We start from the raw sequence: 17307 nt of genomic DNA on the forward strand, positions 1-17307 counted from the left end.
GATTGTGCTTAGTTCCTCTGCTTGCTTAAGAGACTAGAGCTGAGGTAATTATTTGATTAATCGATTAGTCAATCTACAAAAAAATATATGAATATGTCATTATTTTGATAATCAATTGAACATTTCCGTACTTTTTCTAGCAAAACCTCCACTCATTCTGTGGTTTCGGGTTCTCAAATGTGATGATTTCCGGCTTTTACTTGATTTAGATCATTGTAAACGGACTCTCATTGGGTTTGGACGGCTGGTCGGACATCGGAAGACATCAATTTTGATTATGGAAATTATGATGCAGATTTTTTCATTATGTTTTGAAATTTTGTAGACACCACAATTAATCAACGACTCAAAAACACAATCAGCAGATAATGAAAATAAAAGACTGTGTAATTTGGCTTGCAAAAAACTGATAACTCTGAAACCATGGTTGACTAACTATAACTATAAGCTTCTACTATCATCAATAGCATTGGGTATATCTACTGTGACCAGACCCGCCAGATGGTTTGTTACACAGAACCATCTGAGAAGCCGTCATTGGAAACTGTTTGGAAAAGGGCAGGCACTTTCAATAAATACTTGGCAGGTGGTTGGATGAGCCATCTGTCAATCAAACTCTTGCCGAAGCCAGTTGGGAGAAAAAGGGAAAACATCTTTTCTATCGACGAAAGCCTTCAGTGTCGCTCTTTGCTCTTCTTTCAATGAAGAAATACCACTTCTGATTTAACTGATGCTATTGCAGCTACGCTATCCTCTTTAGGGGCCGCCATTGTTGTTACAGTCGCCTCTCTGTTTCGCCTCACACACACCTAAGCCACGCCCGTAGCTACCAGTAGCTCCTCACAGGACTGAGGACTGATTGGCCCGTGGTCTGGCTGCCGAACACAAACGCATTACTTGAAGATTACAAGATGGATTTTCGTGTGATATATGATCTTGTGATTCTCGCGTGATCTCGTAACATCGCGAGAATCCAGCTGCCACGGCAGGTAATATTGACTATGGACAGCATTTAAGTCTCAATCAGTCACCAACTTACTGCTAAATCTTGCTATGACGTGACAAAACCATATACCTTATGATTTGCAACAGCAACGCTGGATCTTTCCCACACATTGAAAATAAGTGTCAGCCCAACCCAGGTATTATGCTTACCATGGAACTTTCTGTTTTAGATTAATTCTGAGTGCCGTGATGCATGGAGTTGCTGGGCACGCTAAATGAAAAGTAAATAACATGTAGTCAATGTTTACCCTCCTCGATGACGTTCAATGACAAACTGTGGGAAAAAGCAGAATATATAATTTCATGACAATCCTCATAATCAATAAGCCATTAGCCTCATTACCTTATCGTGACGTCTAAATTCAGAGGAACCAGCGGTGTCCGTTGCCAAGCCTTAAATTCCCAAGAAGTATTTACTCTCCAGAAGCTGAAGTGGACCATATTTTTCCAGGAAGTTTGTCTGTCCCACAGGACCAAAACGCTCCATTAACTAGATCAACCTTTCCTAATCGACCGTCACTCCCGATATTTCCTGGGTCACTGGTCCGGTGTGAAGTGGGAAGTGGTGAAACGCACTAACCACTGATATGGCTACACCCCCTCAGTGAGGAAGGGCAAGGGATGAGAAGCCAGAAATGTCCATCATCTTTCGCTGTATGGAAACTACCACAACACGGCCAGTTCATCATCTAGGTCAGGACTGTTACTGGGTCGTGTGTGTGTGTGTCAGAATATGTCAACACTCAGCGCACACCTCAGGGGCTTGAGACTTGTAGGGGCCTCAGAGAGGTCAAGTGGGCGTTAGGCTGGCTGATACAACAAAGCAGTTTACTCAACAACACCACGACAAGACTTAGCCCCAGAGAGATTGTGACAAATACCTCCGGGAGGGGTCGGAGTGTGTGTGTTTTCTGTGTGTGACAGAATGCAACAGCTGCCTGGACCAGGACAGATGGGACGGGTGGTATGGTCAGTCAGCCAAGGGAGGGGGAAAGTTGCTTACATACCACAAAAAGACACACACTCGCATCATCTTCCCTATCTGATTAAAGAGCAGTTACATGCAGGCGTAATCTCATAATGGCTCCCCAGCAGCTGACTTGGATGCGTCGGTTCCGAACCAGCTGTTACGGGTCAGGAGAAACCAACACCGTGCACATGTGTTCGCATCCCTGCATAAATGCGGACTTCCCACATTCACGGCGTGCCAGAAATTCCTCGCTGAGGGATGTGTGGGAATGGCAGGGATTCTTTGGAGCTGAGGGAGTGGACAGGAATAGGGCGTCCATGACCTGGACCCCCTGACCTACATCCTGATGATCAGAGACGCTCTGAAAAGCTTGGTTATTCAAAAAACTAGTCTACTAGCCAGTGCAGTTGACTGCATGCTTATTTTATTCAAGCATGTGCAAAACTCTTAAATGGAATTAATTGGATTTTGACATTTTATATTGATTCTTTATGTTGATTTTACTCAAGAGTGCATGAACATTGTATTCATTTTTTATTTTTCCCAGGGTCTAAAAGTGTCTCTTTCAGAAGCATTTCCCTCCCTATAACGACAACTCTAAGAAGGAATAAGAATAACGATATTATCATGATATCTATAAAGAAATTAGAAATAAATAAATAGTGCTACCAGTCAAATTCATATTTAACTTTGTTTATTGTGCTTTTTGTCTTATTTTTGGAAAATGATTTATACTCAAAATACGAGAATGGATTGTTTACACAATATTATCATATGTATATAATTAACATGATATCAATATTTCACTTTTTAAATATCCCGCTTATCCTCAATACCGGTATATCGCGACACCCCTGCTAGAGCAGATAGGCACACGGTTTGACCAAAGACTATAATAAGAACTGGACGTAGTCACCGTTACATCACCCATTGGTTTGTGGACCGCCGTTTTGAAGCCTCAAGTTCGGCATTTTGGCCGTCGCCATCTTGGTTTTTGGCAACCAAAAGTGACACGAGAGGGTGGAGCTAAGTACAACCGAACGCTGAATAAGGCATTTTTAGGAAACCATTTTATAATTAACTTTCATGAACTGAAAACACTGTGAAAGGTTTTAAGTTCTAAAACAAAAACACAGACAACTCCCAGACCGGACAACGCTGTGGCAGCGACCTGTCAATCACAAGGTAGCCACGCCCTAAAGCATACCTTGCTTTATGGTCCATTTTACTCTAAATGGGACCATAGTTTACTAAATGAACATCATGCTGTATTAAAGAAGACTTGAAACTAGCGATTGAGACCATAAACTCATGTTTACAATGTTTACTGAGGTAATAAATCAAGTGAGGAGTAGGCTCATTTTCTCATAGACTTCTATACAATCAGACTTCTTTTTGCAACCAGAGGAGTCGCCCCCTGCTGGCTGTTAGAAAGAATGCAAGTTTAAGGCACTTCAGCATTGGCTTCACTTTTCAGGGCTCCAATCGCTCATACTGCAGCTCCATGCACAACGCTTTAACAGGCTGGGAAATCAGTTGCCTAGTTACGGTTTCTCTGCCATGATTGGACAATCACTGTACGGGGGAGAGGTTTAGCGAACGGTCAATTACTGCTAACCTGGATGTATTTTACAAGATACAAGGAAATGTGGTACTACTGTCTGCAAGTGTGTCTGGAAGTTGGCGCTTGTTGTGTTGAGCACATTCATTTTCCAGTCATTACAGACTTTTCCGACACCATGTCTTTTGTGGTTCTGCAATACTACTGTGGCTACAATCCCAAAAACAAAAAAATTAGGAGAAAGTGACAGATACATGAGTACATGTGACTGATGCAGCTGTCACTTTTCCTGTGTCTGAAACAGAGGCTCACTTTTTTGTTTGTCATCTTGCATCCTCTTTCTTTCATGCCATGAACCACCCTTCGTCTTCCTCTTCCCCTCTTTCTCTCAATTACAAATGCTATTTTGTGCTTTGTGTTTTTATAACACAGTCTTACCATCTCCTCCTGTCCGAACTGCCATTAACGTGCTTCACTTCTAAGGCCCTGTTCAGACCTCGCACGCCTAGTCTGATAGCCTGTAGATATGTAGCCTATATTAAAGATATATTTTACTAAAATGCAGATTTACCGGCAGGATAAAGTAGAGCACAGAAGCCGTCTCCATGCCGCGAGGCTCGCGTCTGCCTGTCTATTCACGAGGAGCGCAGTGAGACCCCGCAGATCCCAGCGGGACGTCAGTTGAGTAGGTGGTCCTTAATGTGGCCCAGTACACGTTTGCGTACACACTGCTAAAACAATGTGGCCATATGTGGCCCAGATCACCTGTGAATGTGGTCTGAGTGATTGGATCTCAATGATTCCTCGATGTGTCTTGAGCGCGTTCACACCTGTACTTAGAGCTGTCCACTTGTGATGCGATCACTGAGGACTCATGTCAGTACCAGGTCTGAACAGAGCCTAACTGGCAGCTGTCGACTCGCCTCTTTGTCCCAGTAAAGCCGCTTTGATTGGCTGCTGCACAGGAGGGTGTTGCCCAAATGGACATCGATGAAACAAGAAGGACTGATCTGATTGGCTGTTGTGATCAGACACAGCTGTGCTACTCTAACAATGCACCTACTGTGGGAACAGCTGGCACTGGCTATGCCACTGTATACACATAAACAAGACGGTAACTAGTTAACAAGAATACGTGATCACGGCCTATTGTTTCATCTATGTGCCCATATTTTTAGCTGCTATTTGTGCCAAGTCACTATCAATCTATAAAATGTTCTGATTTCTTCATTAAAAAAAGTGTTCACACCTAAATTTGAATGTCATTGGGGTAGGAAAGCCTACACTGCATTATGAGACACTGAAACTATAGCAGCTCTTTAAAAGGCAGAGGGAAGCAGGTTTCACTACATATTTTTCAGGCTGACGCCTCTAAACTTGCGAGTAAAATCCTCCTCGACACCACTGGAATGATTCCTCTGGCCAGCCGTCTGGTCCGATCCAAGAGAGACAGCGTGGACTAGAAGGGACCGTTTTTCAAAAGAGATATAATTCTGTAGTACTTATTTCACGCTGCATTGAAAATCAGGCCCCGTCTATGAAATCAGGGTATCATTATCTAGAAAAACGGAGCTAACTGCGTGAGCGATTAAACAGCCCATGCTGGGTGTTTGTTTCCAGTCCGCTCCACTCAGACTCTCCATGTGCCCCCCCATTTTCCTCTTTTTGTCCCCAAATCTGAGTTTTGGCCTGGGAGAGAGAGAGAGAGAGAGAGAGAGAGAGAGAGAGAGAGAGAGAGAGAGAGAGGGAGCGCACCATCTTTCCTTTACCTCCGCCTCTTTCTGTTCTCTCCATCCGTCCAGACCTCTAATAGCAGGGTAGGCTAACCGAGCAAGAAATGGGCCAGGGTTACCCCAGCGACCCAAACACAGCAGGGGAGGAGCGGCGAGGGAGGAGGAAGGAGGGAGGAAAGAAAGAGTGAGAAGAGAGAGAGCGAGAGAGAGAGAGAAAAGACGGATTGTTATCGGAGCCAAGAGTTCGTTTGTCCGGGTCTTTTAATGCCACATGATGTCATTCTGACAAACCGTGACGAGACAGAGAAAAGGCCCACTGAGATTTACATATAAAAATCGGATACTATTATGATGGAAAGAGGAAAACAACCACTGTATTTTATTTTATCTTTTTTCTTTCCAGTGTTGTAAATACTTCCCTTCTGTCACCAACTGAGATTCAGTGCAACACGCAGTGAACTGTTGGACACTCTAGTGTTGTTTTCAGCTGTTAACTCCTGCTGAAGTTCACTGTCAACAGCCAACTGCAAGCCTTTTTCTGCTTCAGCTATTCCAATCTGCACGGATACGCCATCTGGAGGCGACTATGAAATGAAATTTCAGCTTGCACAATGCAATTGATTACTGAAGATTTAATTCAATTCAACAGCAGTTCTTCAATTTGACCAAACTACCAGGGAGACGAGACATGCACAAACCCACAACACTCCTCATTGCTAAGCTAACTTCCTCAGCACATCTGTCGAGGTCCAAAGGCATTAACATTATTACATAACAGCACTGCCCCCCTTCCCCTTGCAACCCACTCTTCAGCCGCCCAGTCAGACCAGTGGCTGAGGAGGCCAGGCCAACAGATGGACATGCCTAATCCCCCCCCCCCCCCTCTTTAAACCAGGAAGTGATAACTGGCAAGCACCAGGCAGCTTAAGAAAAAGGCTGCCCTGACAGTGCTGCACAGACAGGCCAAACTGTAGCAATGAAGCCAAGTATTGTCTAGATATAATTGCATTCATGTCGTTTTCATCGCCTTTTTTCCTGCGGGCGCTAGAGCCGTCTCCATCAGGGCCCCTGGGCACCGGAGCAACCTGCCAACTCACTGTCCTCCTTTATATCTAGGGTTTGAGGGTTTTTCAAGGCCGACGCTGCTGATAGTTTTGGACTGAAGCTACTGAGAGTCAATAATTTGTGTGCGTCTCCTTTTCAGACTAGAAAGCCTAGTTCATGAACCATTAAAACTTCCCACTGAAGCACGGGAGAGTAATAATCTTAAATATCAAAGTGGTCATGTGTCTCCTCAAAATGTCACAAGCAACACTGAGTAGCAGATATCAGCCCTCTTATATGCAGGAATAAATAATCATAACTTGATCTATAGGACTACAAAGGGTCTAAAATTAGCACCCGCCAAATGCGGTAAAATTGTCAGTAGTGGCAGGTAGAATTGTCAGGCCATCCGCCACTTTGGCAAACAGGGGAAACGCAAAGGATGGGAGTACAGATTGGTTACCGTTGAGAATCAGTTCCTAGTTATCCGATTCCTTGACATCTCATAAATCTGTGACTATCACTTCCTCTGTATTGACGCTTTCTGACAGTTCCACATGAACAGTGACGCAATGGCATACGCACGCTGTATCATGTTTCAGTTTGTTTGGGATCGGAGCCATGGCAGAGAGAAAAAACAAAACGCTCAAAAGCATGGCGCTACTAAACCTGAGGGACGCACCCTGTTCTTTCCCTGACAATGCTACACTGTTAACATTAAAGCTGCATTTAAATCAGCAGAAGAGTTAGTAACGTAACCTGTCGGTGGGCAGCACAGCCCTGCTTGGTTAAATAACGGAGCTACTAACATTAACAGAGATTCCATTCCAGTTACATTATGGTGCGTTCATGCTCTGCTCAGTAAAAATGAGAATTTGGCAAACTTTATCATGATGTGTTCAAATGTAATTTCGCAAAATGTTGTTTTTGGTGAGAAACTTGAATAAAGGAGATGTTTTCACCTGTTTAACTTCCTAACACTAGCTCTAAGCAGCTTAACATCATTAAAATTACTGATGCCAAGATTTTTTTTTTAATCAAAGCAAATATTTAAATAAAAATACAATAATTTACTTCATTTGAATTTTGTTTTTATACAAATAACCAAGGTGGATGACAATAACAAAGTAAAGTACAGTACTGTGTACAGTAACCTCTCACCCTCAAAAAATAGGGCTCCCCCGGAAGCTACGGTGTAACTTAAACACTGGAATTTACCATGTATATATGTTTTTCTGTAAAATATTGTAGATCTGGTGTCATTCAATGATCTTGTTCCTTCATTTAGCGCATAGATTTCAAAAGTGGCAGATTAAATTTCTGAGTTGCAGACAAAAGAAATACCATGCCACAGTGGCAGGCAGTGAAAACAGTTAATTGCAGACCCCGGTACTATATTAGAGTGATCAAGTGTGACAGAGAAGAAAGGTAATTTGGATGAGGGAATGGCAAATTGGGTGAATAGCAAGCAACTGGCAGCATAAGCAACTGGACATGTCAAATCCCAAACCAAATAACAAGTCAGGAGGCTGGAGAAAAAAACATAAAGAAAACTACAGGCATCGTCCGTCTCAACTCATCATGGAGAGCCCGCTGTCGCTACGGAGATGGGTGCTAGACACGGGTAGCCAATCATGGGGCTGGGGAACATGGTATGTGATGGGAGAGGGGGGGAGGTGGAGGGATGGAGACAAGGAGGGTGTTGGAGTCAGGGAGATGTGAGAGATGATGGTGACAATGACCTGTCTTTGTCACTGGGAACACTGAAATATTAATCTTGTGTGTGTGTGTGTGTGTGTGTGTGTGTGTGTGTGTGTGTGTGTGTGTGTGTCGTGACCATGTTATTTCCACTGTAATAAAAAACGCACTGCTCTTCCACCATCACCACACACACACTGACAAAAACAGACATGTTGACGATGGAAAAAACAACTGCAAAATTTTGAACCACTGCATGTGTGTGTTGGGTTTGTTTATGTTTGTTTTACCTGCTATCTGGCTCGATACATCTCCTTTTGGCTCTTTAGGGAGGGATCCATCTGTAGAAACACACACACAAAATATATTAGCAACATAGAAAAAGAGCTGATTTCGCTTGTTGTTCTGAGCCAAAATGTCTACAAAAGCAAAATGAACAATGGAGGGGAGGATGAATAGGAATACACAACAAGCCAATGATGCTTTATCAACAGCGTGAAATAGGTTTTAATGCAATGCTGTTCAATTTATGGATCGTTGTGCAAAAACAAGGTATTGTATATCTAAATTAGCCAACACTAGTCCCACCACTTTGTTGACGCATCACATCCAAAGCCAACCTTCCAAAATGACATCATCAAAATGCCATGATAAAAGCAAACTAGGAGACAACATGGCTAAGAGTCTACAGCCATGCTAGCAGCTCTCTGTGGCTGTACTTGGGCACTGTGGTGCTTTGAGCTAAATGCTATCATCCGCATGCTAACATGTTATTGTTAAGCAAGCAATTCATTTGCGATTAATCGCAATTAACTATGGACAATCATGCTATTAAATATTCTAATCCATTGACAGAGCCCTAGTACCAACCATGTCACGTTAGCTTGTCGGGAAGAACTCTAAATAGCACCCCAAAGTTACGCTAAATTTTGGCGAGGACAAACTGGCAGGGCCATTTTCAAAGGGTCCCTTGACCTCTGACCTTAATATGTGTGAATGAAAACTCTGAGATGAACAGAGTGAATGCTATCTTATTAGATAAAACAGATGTTGACAAACTGCATAATTTGCAGTTGAAAAAAGGTAATAAATTGTAATATATATTTTATCACAATACTCATAACATATTGCAAAATGTTTAAAATGGCAATAAGATCGTGTCCAAACTTAAGCGACGTGACAATATCGTGTCTCTGGTGATTCCCACCCCTAATGCTAACATTTGCTAATAAGCAAGTACAGCTGAAGATGATGGGAATGTCATTAATGTTGTAGGTATTTGGGTGATTAACCACAGTATAGATAAATAGTCGGGGAGGATCATTAGAGTCATAGTTCATCCTGAGGGTTGACATGAATGTCTACACCACCAATCCATCCAATAATTGTTGTAGCATTTCACTCCAAACCACACAAAAAAACGTTCAGGTTGCCATCAGTGCTGGCGTGGCGAGAAAATAAAAGTCTGTACATACTGCCAGAAATCTGGTGCATTGCTTTACAGCAAAAAAAGGGGAAGCTGGTGCTGTTTGTCCAGCACAAACAGCAGCCTCTTCGGTTTTTGCATTATATAAGGCTGATGGAAAACTCAACAACATTAGCTTGTTCAGTAAAGCAAAAGGCCAAATAACAACATGAACTTAGTCACAGGAAACAGAGTTTTATGAGCAACAAAGTCTTCATTTTCAGAAGTATGAGCATACTCTGCCACTGGGAGAAAAAGAAGATATAGCTCGTCTCAACCACTTCATCCTGCATTTATAATTATTATACCAACGTATCTGACAATTTCCCGTGTTCTTAAACAGCGTGTCCTGCTTACACTGGATCAGTGCATGCAGAAGTCATCTTATACCTCATGACCGAGGCCCACTAGTTTCTCAGCCGACGCTACAATGGGCCCGTTGATCCAGCCTATAGCCTGAGTGTGAGAGAGGCTGCTGCTGTGACTGAGAGGAAGATATGGTCAGTGTCATGTGCTGTCAACATGTAAACAGCCTGGACGCTCGACTGGCTGACTCAGTGACACATGCTCCCTCTGTTCTGACTCAGGCTTACTCCTTCCCGTTTAACCTCGCAGAGGGCGGAGAGAAGCTGCTGGTTGTACTGAATATGGGATCTGTACTGTCAGCTTTCCAACAATATGGACAAGGATATAGATAGATTTTTATATTTGTAGTTTACAGCACATGCAGTATATGAGTGATAGACTAAACGAACTATACAGATTTTTGAATTTGATTGTAAGATTATGTGCTTGCTTTGGGGAAACTGGCACACTAACAGAGCCTCATTTGTGACAAATTTAGCAGCTAATTGGCATAGGGATGAGCAGATACCGGATAGGATATCAGGGCCAATACTGATTCAAATAGCTGGATTGGATATCGGTGACATTAGGGCTAATCTACTCAATTAAATTCTATGTTTACATATTATATACACATTATATACACATTATATACTGGAATTTGAATTCCTGTTTAAGTTTTGACCAGTTTGTTGCTGAATTAAAAAGGTTTACACTTGAATTGTAATTCCTGTTAATTTTGAAGATTTTTTACCAAGTTTTTGGTGTACGATTTATTATTTTAATAATGAAGAACAATTCAATAAATTTATATCTATGTATTTATTTGTTACATTTTGTTTTACAAAGTCAGGAAAACCATGTTTAAGTCAAGCTTGATGTTGCCTTACACATAAAAGACTGATCCCAGTGACTTCCACACAGTGAGGCATACCGTTTATTAATTATAAACTGGTATCGGATCAGTACTCGGTATCGGCTGATACCCAAAGCCCAGATATCGCTATCGGTATCGGGACTGAAAAAGTCAGATCGGTGCATCCCCTAAACTGGCATCTAGAGATGTTGCGATGTCATTTTTTCCTTCCTTACTTGCCAAGTACCGATCCGGTACCAGTGCATTAAAAACAAAACAATATATATATATATATATATATATATATATATATATATATATATATATATATATATATATATATATATATATATATATATATATATATATATATATATATATATATATATCCACGATCCACCAGCATCGTTTATTTGGTGTTACTTATGACAATGACGGAAAGAAAGTGGTGGATAAAACGGCAACTGTGTGTAAGCACTGTGCAACACGTCTCTATTATGCTAGCGGCAATACTACAAATATGATGAACCATTTACGAAGACATCACCCCGGTGTGGCTGTCGATAGTGCAAGGAGAAAAGAGTCGGGTAGGAAAGAGCAACTCCTTCTCCCCGCAGCATTTAAACAGCCTCTACATGCAGATTCAGAAAGGGCAAAAAACATAACTAAAGCATCGGGGAGGTTTATAGTGAAAGATATGCAGCTCTGCAAAGTCGTGGAAGACGCTGGATTTCAGCATATGATTAATGTAACGTTACTTGAGCTGCGCTATAATATTCCCTCTCGCCGACACTTAAGCAACACAATAATTCCAGCAGCACAATCCCTGTAATGTGTTTTATATTTATTAATTATTTTTAAATAACACAGTGGCACAGAAATCCAACCATATTCCTTTCCAAATACTGCACTTTCTGAGTGGAAAAACTAATCTTTCAATTAAGAGCTGAAAATCAGGGAATTGAGACATATGTAAAACTTTTTTTTTATTGTAGTTCTGGTTGAACTAATGCTTCAATTTATGTTGATGGTTTTAGTCTATAATTACATCATATTTATATGAAAATAACAACGCTGCATTTTTGTTTTCACTAACTACTGTAGAAGACCTATTCTTTCAGTTAACATTTGACAATGAAGAAGTGTTTATGTTCCTTATTTAAGCCATACTTTTGTTAAGGCAAACATTTGTTAACTTATTTTTGCCAGATAAATGAAAAGCATGTTGAGATCAGAACATGACCTCCTCGCTGTAACAAATGTACCGAACCGAACCGAAAACCGTGACCCCAAAACCGTGATATGAACCAAACTGTGAATTTTATGAACCATTCCACCCCTAATATATATATATATATATATACACACATATATATATATATATATACACATATACATACGTATGTATGTATATCCTGTATGGATATGATATGACTGATCATTGTTGTGTGGCCTGGCTCAGGTTAAACCCTTTGTAAAACATGAACAAATACATACAGAGAATGCATGTCACAGGATATGACATAAATGCGACAGTATTGCTGCTACACACTAGAAATAGGGGGACTGTCCGTTAACTGGAGGGTCCAGGTTCAGATACCAGGAAGTATCTGCCATGCTAAAAACGTCTTATGTAACAGGCCATGACCTCTGCCCTTCAGAGGCAAGAGAAAAGAGTTTCCCTGAAAGGACCAATATTCCTGGATCACATTAAATCGCCCTGCCGTTTCATTTTCTCGGCTAAATCAGTCTTTATGGTACAATAGTTCTCTATAGTGGCAACCGGTTCCCCTCTGTAGTGGCTGCTAGAGTAAACTATCTTGCTAGACAGCTATGATTTAGCAATATTTCGCTAGTGGCAATATACATTATTAATGAACATATACACATACAACTACACAAGAGCAAACTTGCTGGCAACAACTTCTAATGCCACAGGGGCTCATGTTCATAAGGAGAAAGCTCTCACACACATAAACGTGGCACGGGAAGAGAAGCACAGAGATCTCAGGGGGGATTTTCTCTAAAGCTGTGTACCTGGGAGAAGTTAACAGAGAATGAATGGGATGAAGGAGAAAAGAAGGGGGGGGGGGAAAAGAGACAGACCAAACACCCACATACTTCACATATTTGCAATGCCAAAGATGTCCACTTAAACCACAGTGTGCAACAATGTAATACCAGACTACAGTAGTGGTTGCCCACATCTTATCACAATCTAAACAATAAGAGTTGTCGCTGAGCCAGAAGTCAAACACGCATGGGCCAAAAAAAACACAGATACTATGAACGGAGGCTTTTCCTCTGAAATGTGGCCGTTGAAGCGCAGTGGGTTAATCCAACAACACACACACACACAGACATGCATACACACACTGAGCCAACTTTGTTGCAGACCATAGTAGGATAAGCCCACCGCTGAAACGTCAGCCAAGCCATTCGGATAAACAGCTCACACACACATCTAACGGCCGTTGAGGAAATGACAAGGCAAAAAAATTGCAACGGTCCCAATCCCATAAAACATCCAAACTCCCACCTCTCCGAAACATGCAAACACTCTCAGATACAGTGAACTCACCTAGAACCTCAGCGGTGTTGAACACTAGCTATACTGTATCCCTAAAAACTGAGCTCCCCTCCGCAGACAGCTCTCTCTTGTCCCGACACACACTGCTTCTGTCTCCGAGCCCACATTAACACAAGACCACCCTTTCTGTGGGCCCCTGCCTTTTCCCTTCTCGGCAGGCACACTCATCGTTTGACTCATACACAAATAGGAAAGACCCTCTTTCATTTAAACATACCTATTGTCTGGCTCACGGCGACTAAAAATGAGGCGTGAGGCACAAAAACAATGCCAAACAATTTTTGTTTTCCCGACGCCGAGCTGAAGGTGTTTGAGATACAGATAGAGTGAAACATGTAGGCTATGATGTCAACTTGTGAAACTCAAAATAGTTAAGTGGTAGGTAATACTGAACTTCAGGTGATAATGAAAGAGTTTTGTTGTTATCTTGGTCTCTGTTCATTGCTGTGGTATTTATGCACTGCACTTCCCAGAGATAATCTCTTAGTTAAACAAGGTGATCGGTACTGTGACGTCGCAGTCTGACGATTTCTGTAGAAGCCCGGTTTTCTGCAGCCGGTGCTCCTTTCTTTGCTAGTTCAGCCATGAGGGTCAGCAGTGCTCTGCCAAATAGGTTATGTGTTATTAAATAGATAGAGGTACAGGCAGAGACACAGTGTTTGACCAGTTTGTTGCTGCATTAAAAGGGTTTTGCACTTGAACTGTTATTCCTCTTGATTTTGAAGATGTTACATTTTGTTTTACAAAGTCAGGAAAGCAATGTTTAAGTCAAGCCTGATGTCGCCTTTCACATCAAAGAACGATCCCAGTCACTTCCACACAGTGAGGCATACAGCTTATTAATCAAACACTGGTATGAGATCGGTACGCGTTATAAGCCGATACCCAAAGCCCAGGTGTCGCTATCGGGACTGAAAAAGTCAGATCGGTGCATCTGCCAGATGTGAACAATCCACTTTAAATACATGTTGTCTGTCAGAGCCATTATATATATAATTAGTGTTTCCGATGGTTACAATCAGACAGTCATTATTAATTTTAACCTTACAACCAGCTTATTGTTTGGTTTCGACAGTCACAGTGCTTGTATCTGTTTGTAACCCTGAAGGGATTCATTATTGTGAACCAGCTAGCCAGTTCTTCTTCATTCCAAACAAAGTTGAAACATTAAATACATCACTGCCCGTACGCCAAAGTACTTTCACCAGGAAATGCACAGCCAGCTGAATCACAGTCAATGATAGATAAATACATCATTAATCTTTAATAAAAAAATGTATCTATGATAGGAGCAGACTGAATATACAAAATGAGAAACTGTTCATGTAAGAGACAGTTTTTTGTTTAGTAAAAAGGAGTAAATGGTGTAGAAAATAGTTTATCGATGCCAGGTTATCGATTTTAGTTTAAAAGGAAAGGAATATAGGAACTAGGGTTGTCAATGGATTACAATATTCAATTGCTATTCATCGCATGATTGTCCATAGTTAATTGCGATTAATAACAAATTAATCAAAATGTCTTTATTTGTAAAAAATGTACCTTAAAGGGAAATTTGTCAAGTATTTAATACTCTTATCAACATGTGAGTGAGCAAATATGCTTGCTTTGTGTAAAACCCAATGGAAAAAATCCCATTGGCTTTTTGTCGAGGCAACCAGGACAATGCTATCTTTCTGGTTGGGCTACAAAAATATGTCATCACTAGGGGTGAATGGTTCACAAAATTCACAGTTCAGTTCATTTGGGGTCACGGTTTTCGGTTTGGTATATTAATGTTACAGCGAGGAGGTCATGTTCTGATTTCAACATGCTTTTCATTTATCTGGCAAAAATAAGTTAACAAATGTTTGCCTCAACAAAAGTATGGCTTACATAAGGAACATAAATTCATTGTCAAATTTTAACTGAAAGAATAGGTCTTCTACTGTAGTTAGTGCAAACAAAAAATGCAGCTTTGTTATTTTCATATAAATATGATGAAATTATAGACTAAAGCCATCAACATAAATTGAAGCATAAGCTCAACCAGAACTATACTAATAAAAAAAAAAAAGAACAGTTTAACATATGTCTCGATTCCCTGATTATCAGCTCTTACTTGAAAGATTAGTTTTTCCACTCAGAAAGTGCAGTATTTGGAAAGGAATACGGTTGGATTTCTGTGCCGCTGTGTTATTTAAAAATAATTTATAAATATAAAACACATTGCAGGGATTGTGCTGCTGGAATTACTGTGTTGCTTAAGTGTATAGCGCGGATCAAGTAACGTTACGTTAATCATATGCTGAAATCCAGCGTCCTCCACGACTGCATAAGGCTGCATATCTTTCACTATAAACCTCCCCAATGCTTTAGTTATGTTTTATGCCCTGTCTGAATCTGCATGGAGAGGCTGTTTAAATGCTGCGGGGAGGAGTTGCTCCTGCGCTTGATGCTGGTGGATCCTCTAACTGTACTTTATCGTGTCCACTCGCCATTTCCTTAACTGACTGAGAGCCGCACTCGCCAATTCAACACATGCGCAGTAAAATCTGGTCTGCAGTCGCCAAAATTGAGCCAATAGCAACGCACGACCGCAGCTTCAGTAACACTGCGCATGTGTTATTATACCTCAAGACCCACGTCCGCCCGTGTCCCAGCCTCCTTCAATAGGCCTTGATTTGTAGTGTGACAATAAACGGGAGCCTAACTCTTACATGAAAAAATACACAATCGGCCTCATAACTTATTTCAAATGAACCGAACAATTCATACACGTCCCGAACCGGGACTAGCGAACCGAACGGTTCAGATTTTTTACCTGAACCGTTCCATCCCTAGTCATCACTGGAGCAATCTATTTGATTTTAGAAGGAAGCCACTACAGTTTATTTAATTAAACCAGTACTCTTCAGTCCTGATGCTCAAGATTGACATTTTTCCATCCAACCATGTTGTTATCTGCTCTCCCCTGGGATGCCAGGTGCAAAGGAGTCCCTATTAGATACTGTAGCTAAGATGAAAAAGCATGGCTCTGCCCTAAAGACCAGGACTAAAGGCCACTGCTTTTAAAAACTGTTCCTCATTTTGCCTGGGGACCTCTGGGACTCTCTCAAGGACCTCAGCGGTCCTTAGCCTTTGCTTTAAAGACACAAAAGGCCACTGACTGTGATGTTTACAGTGGATCAATATCTCTCGGTTACCGGCCCTTAGTGGGAGAAAAACAGGGTGAAAAGCAGTCAGAGGAAGAGGCAGAAAGAGAAAGTGAGCGAGATGGGGAGGGCAACAGTGAGATGGTAGTTTTGAATGCACTGGAGACCCAAAGAAAAAAAGGAGTACAATGGTCTTTCAGGACTTGTCCTACTTTGGTTCTGTCTCTCTCTGTCGCTTACAACTTTCAAAATAGGAGCACGGATCATTCCTGCAAATCTTTCACACTGATCCTAATCAATTGCAAGCTGATTCAATTCTATTACTGACCTCTTTCATTATCCAGTAGAAACTCTGTTAACACAACTCGGCACACATCACTTCTCTCTTCATTATCTTTCCAAGGTCTCTCTCTCTCTCTCTCTCTCTCTCTCTCTCTCTCTCTCTCTCTCTCTTTCAATCTCTCTCTTTCAATCTCTCTCTTCCACCTGCGCTGAATAGACTTCCTTATTTCCCTCTAACAGGACAATAAAATCATTCACTCACTGCAGGGCTTATTGTTTATGCTCCTCGAACAAGAATGCGTAAAGAAAATGGTTATCTGCACACGTGATTTCACAGCCACTTGCAGCCTTCGCACCCCGCCTTCCGCCCCCCCTGCAACCTACCTCCTGTCTTCTCCTCCTTCTCCATGTTCTCTCCATTTACCTCTCTGTGCCCCCTCCTCCACTCTTTTCCCTCTCTCGTTCCAGCTTGTTTTAAGAAGACAGCGGCGGGGCGGCAAATTTTCCCCGAGCTCACACCAATTAGCTATCACGCCGGAGAAATTACCGAACGAGAGCACGACAGAAGAGAGGGGAAAGTGGGACGAGCTCCTTTTTATAAACACACAGAGAGGCAAGAGGTTT

At 41.6% G+C, this 17307-nt stretch overlaps 1 protein-coding gene across 4 annotated transcripts in view; it reads right to left on the reverse strand.

Moving 5' to 3' along the window:
- Nucleotides 1-17307, reverse strand: part of LOC141754999 (triple functional domain protein) — a 104873-nt gene that overhangs the window by 73804 nt on the left and 13762 nt on the right. For all 4 annotated transcript variants that reach the window (XM_074614536.1, XM_074614531.1, XM_074614533.1 and 1 more), the window contains exon 2: nt 8302-8352. In XM_074614536.1, the coding sequence (XP_074470637.1) occupies nt 8302-8352 (51 nt within the window). The remainder of the gene's footprint in view (nt 1-8301; nt 8353-17307) is intronic.

Source organism: Sebastes fasciatus, chromosome 17 (genome assembly GCF_043250625.1).
Source record: "Sebastes fasciatus isolate fSebFas1 chromosome 17, fSebFas1.pri, whole genome shotgun sequence".
Classification (NCBI taxonomy): Eukaryota; Metazoa; Chordata; class Actinopteri; order Perciformes; family Sebastidae; genus Sebastes; species Sebastes fasciatus.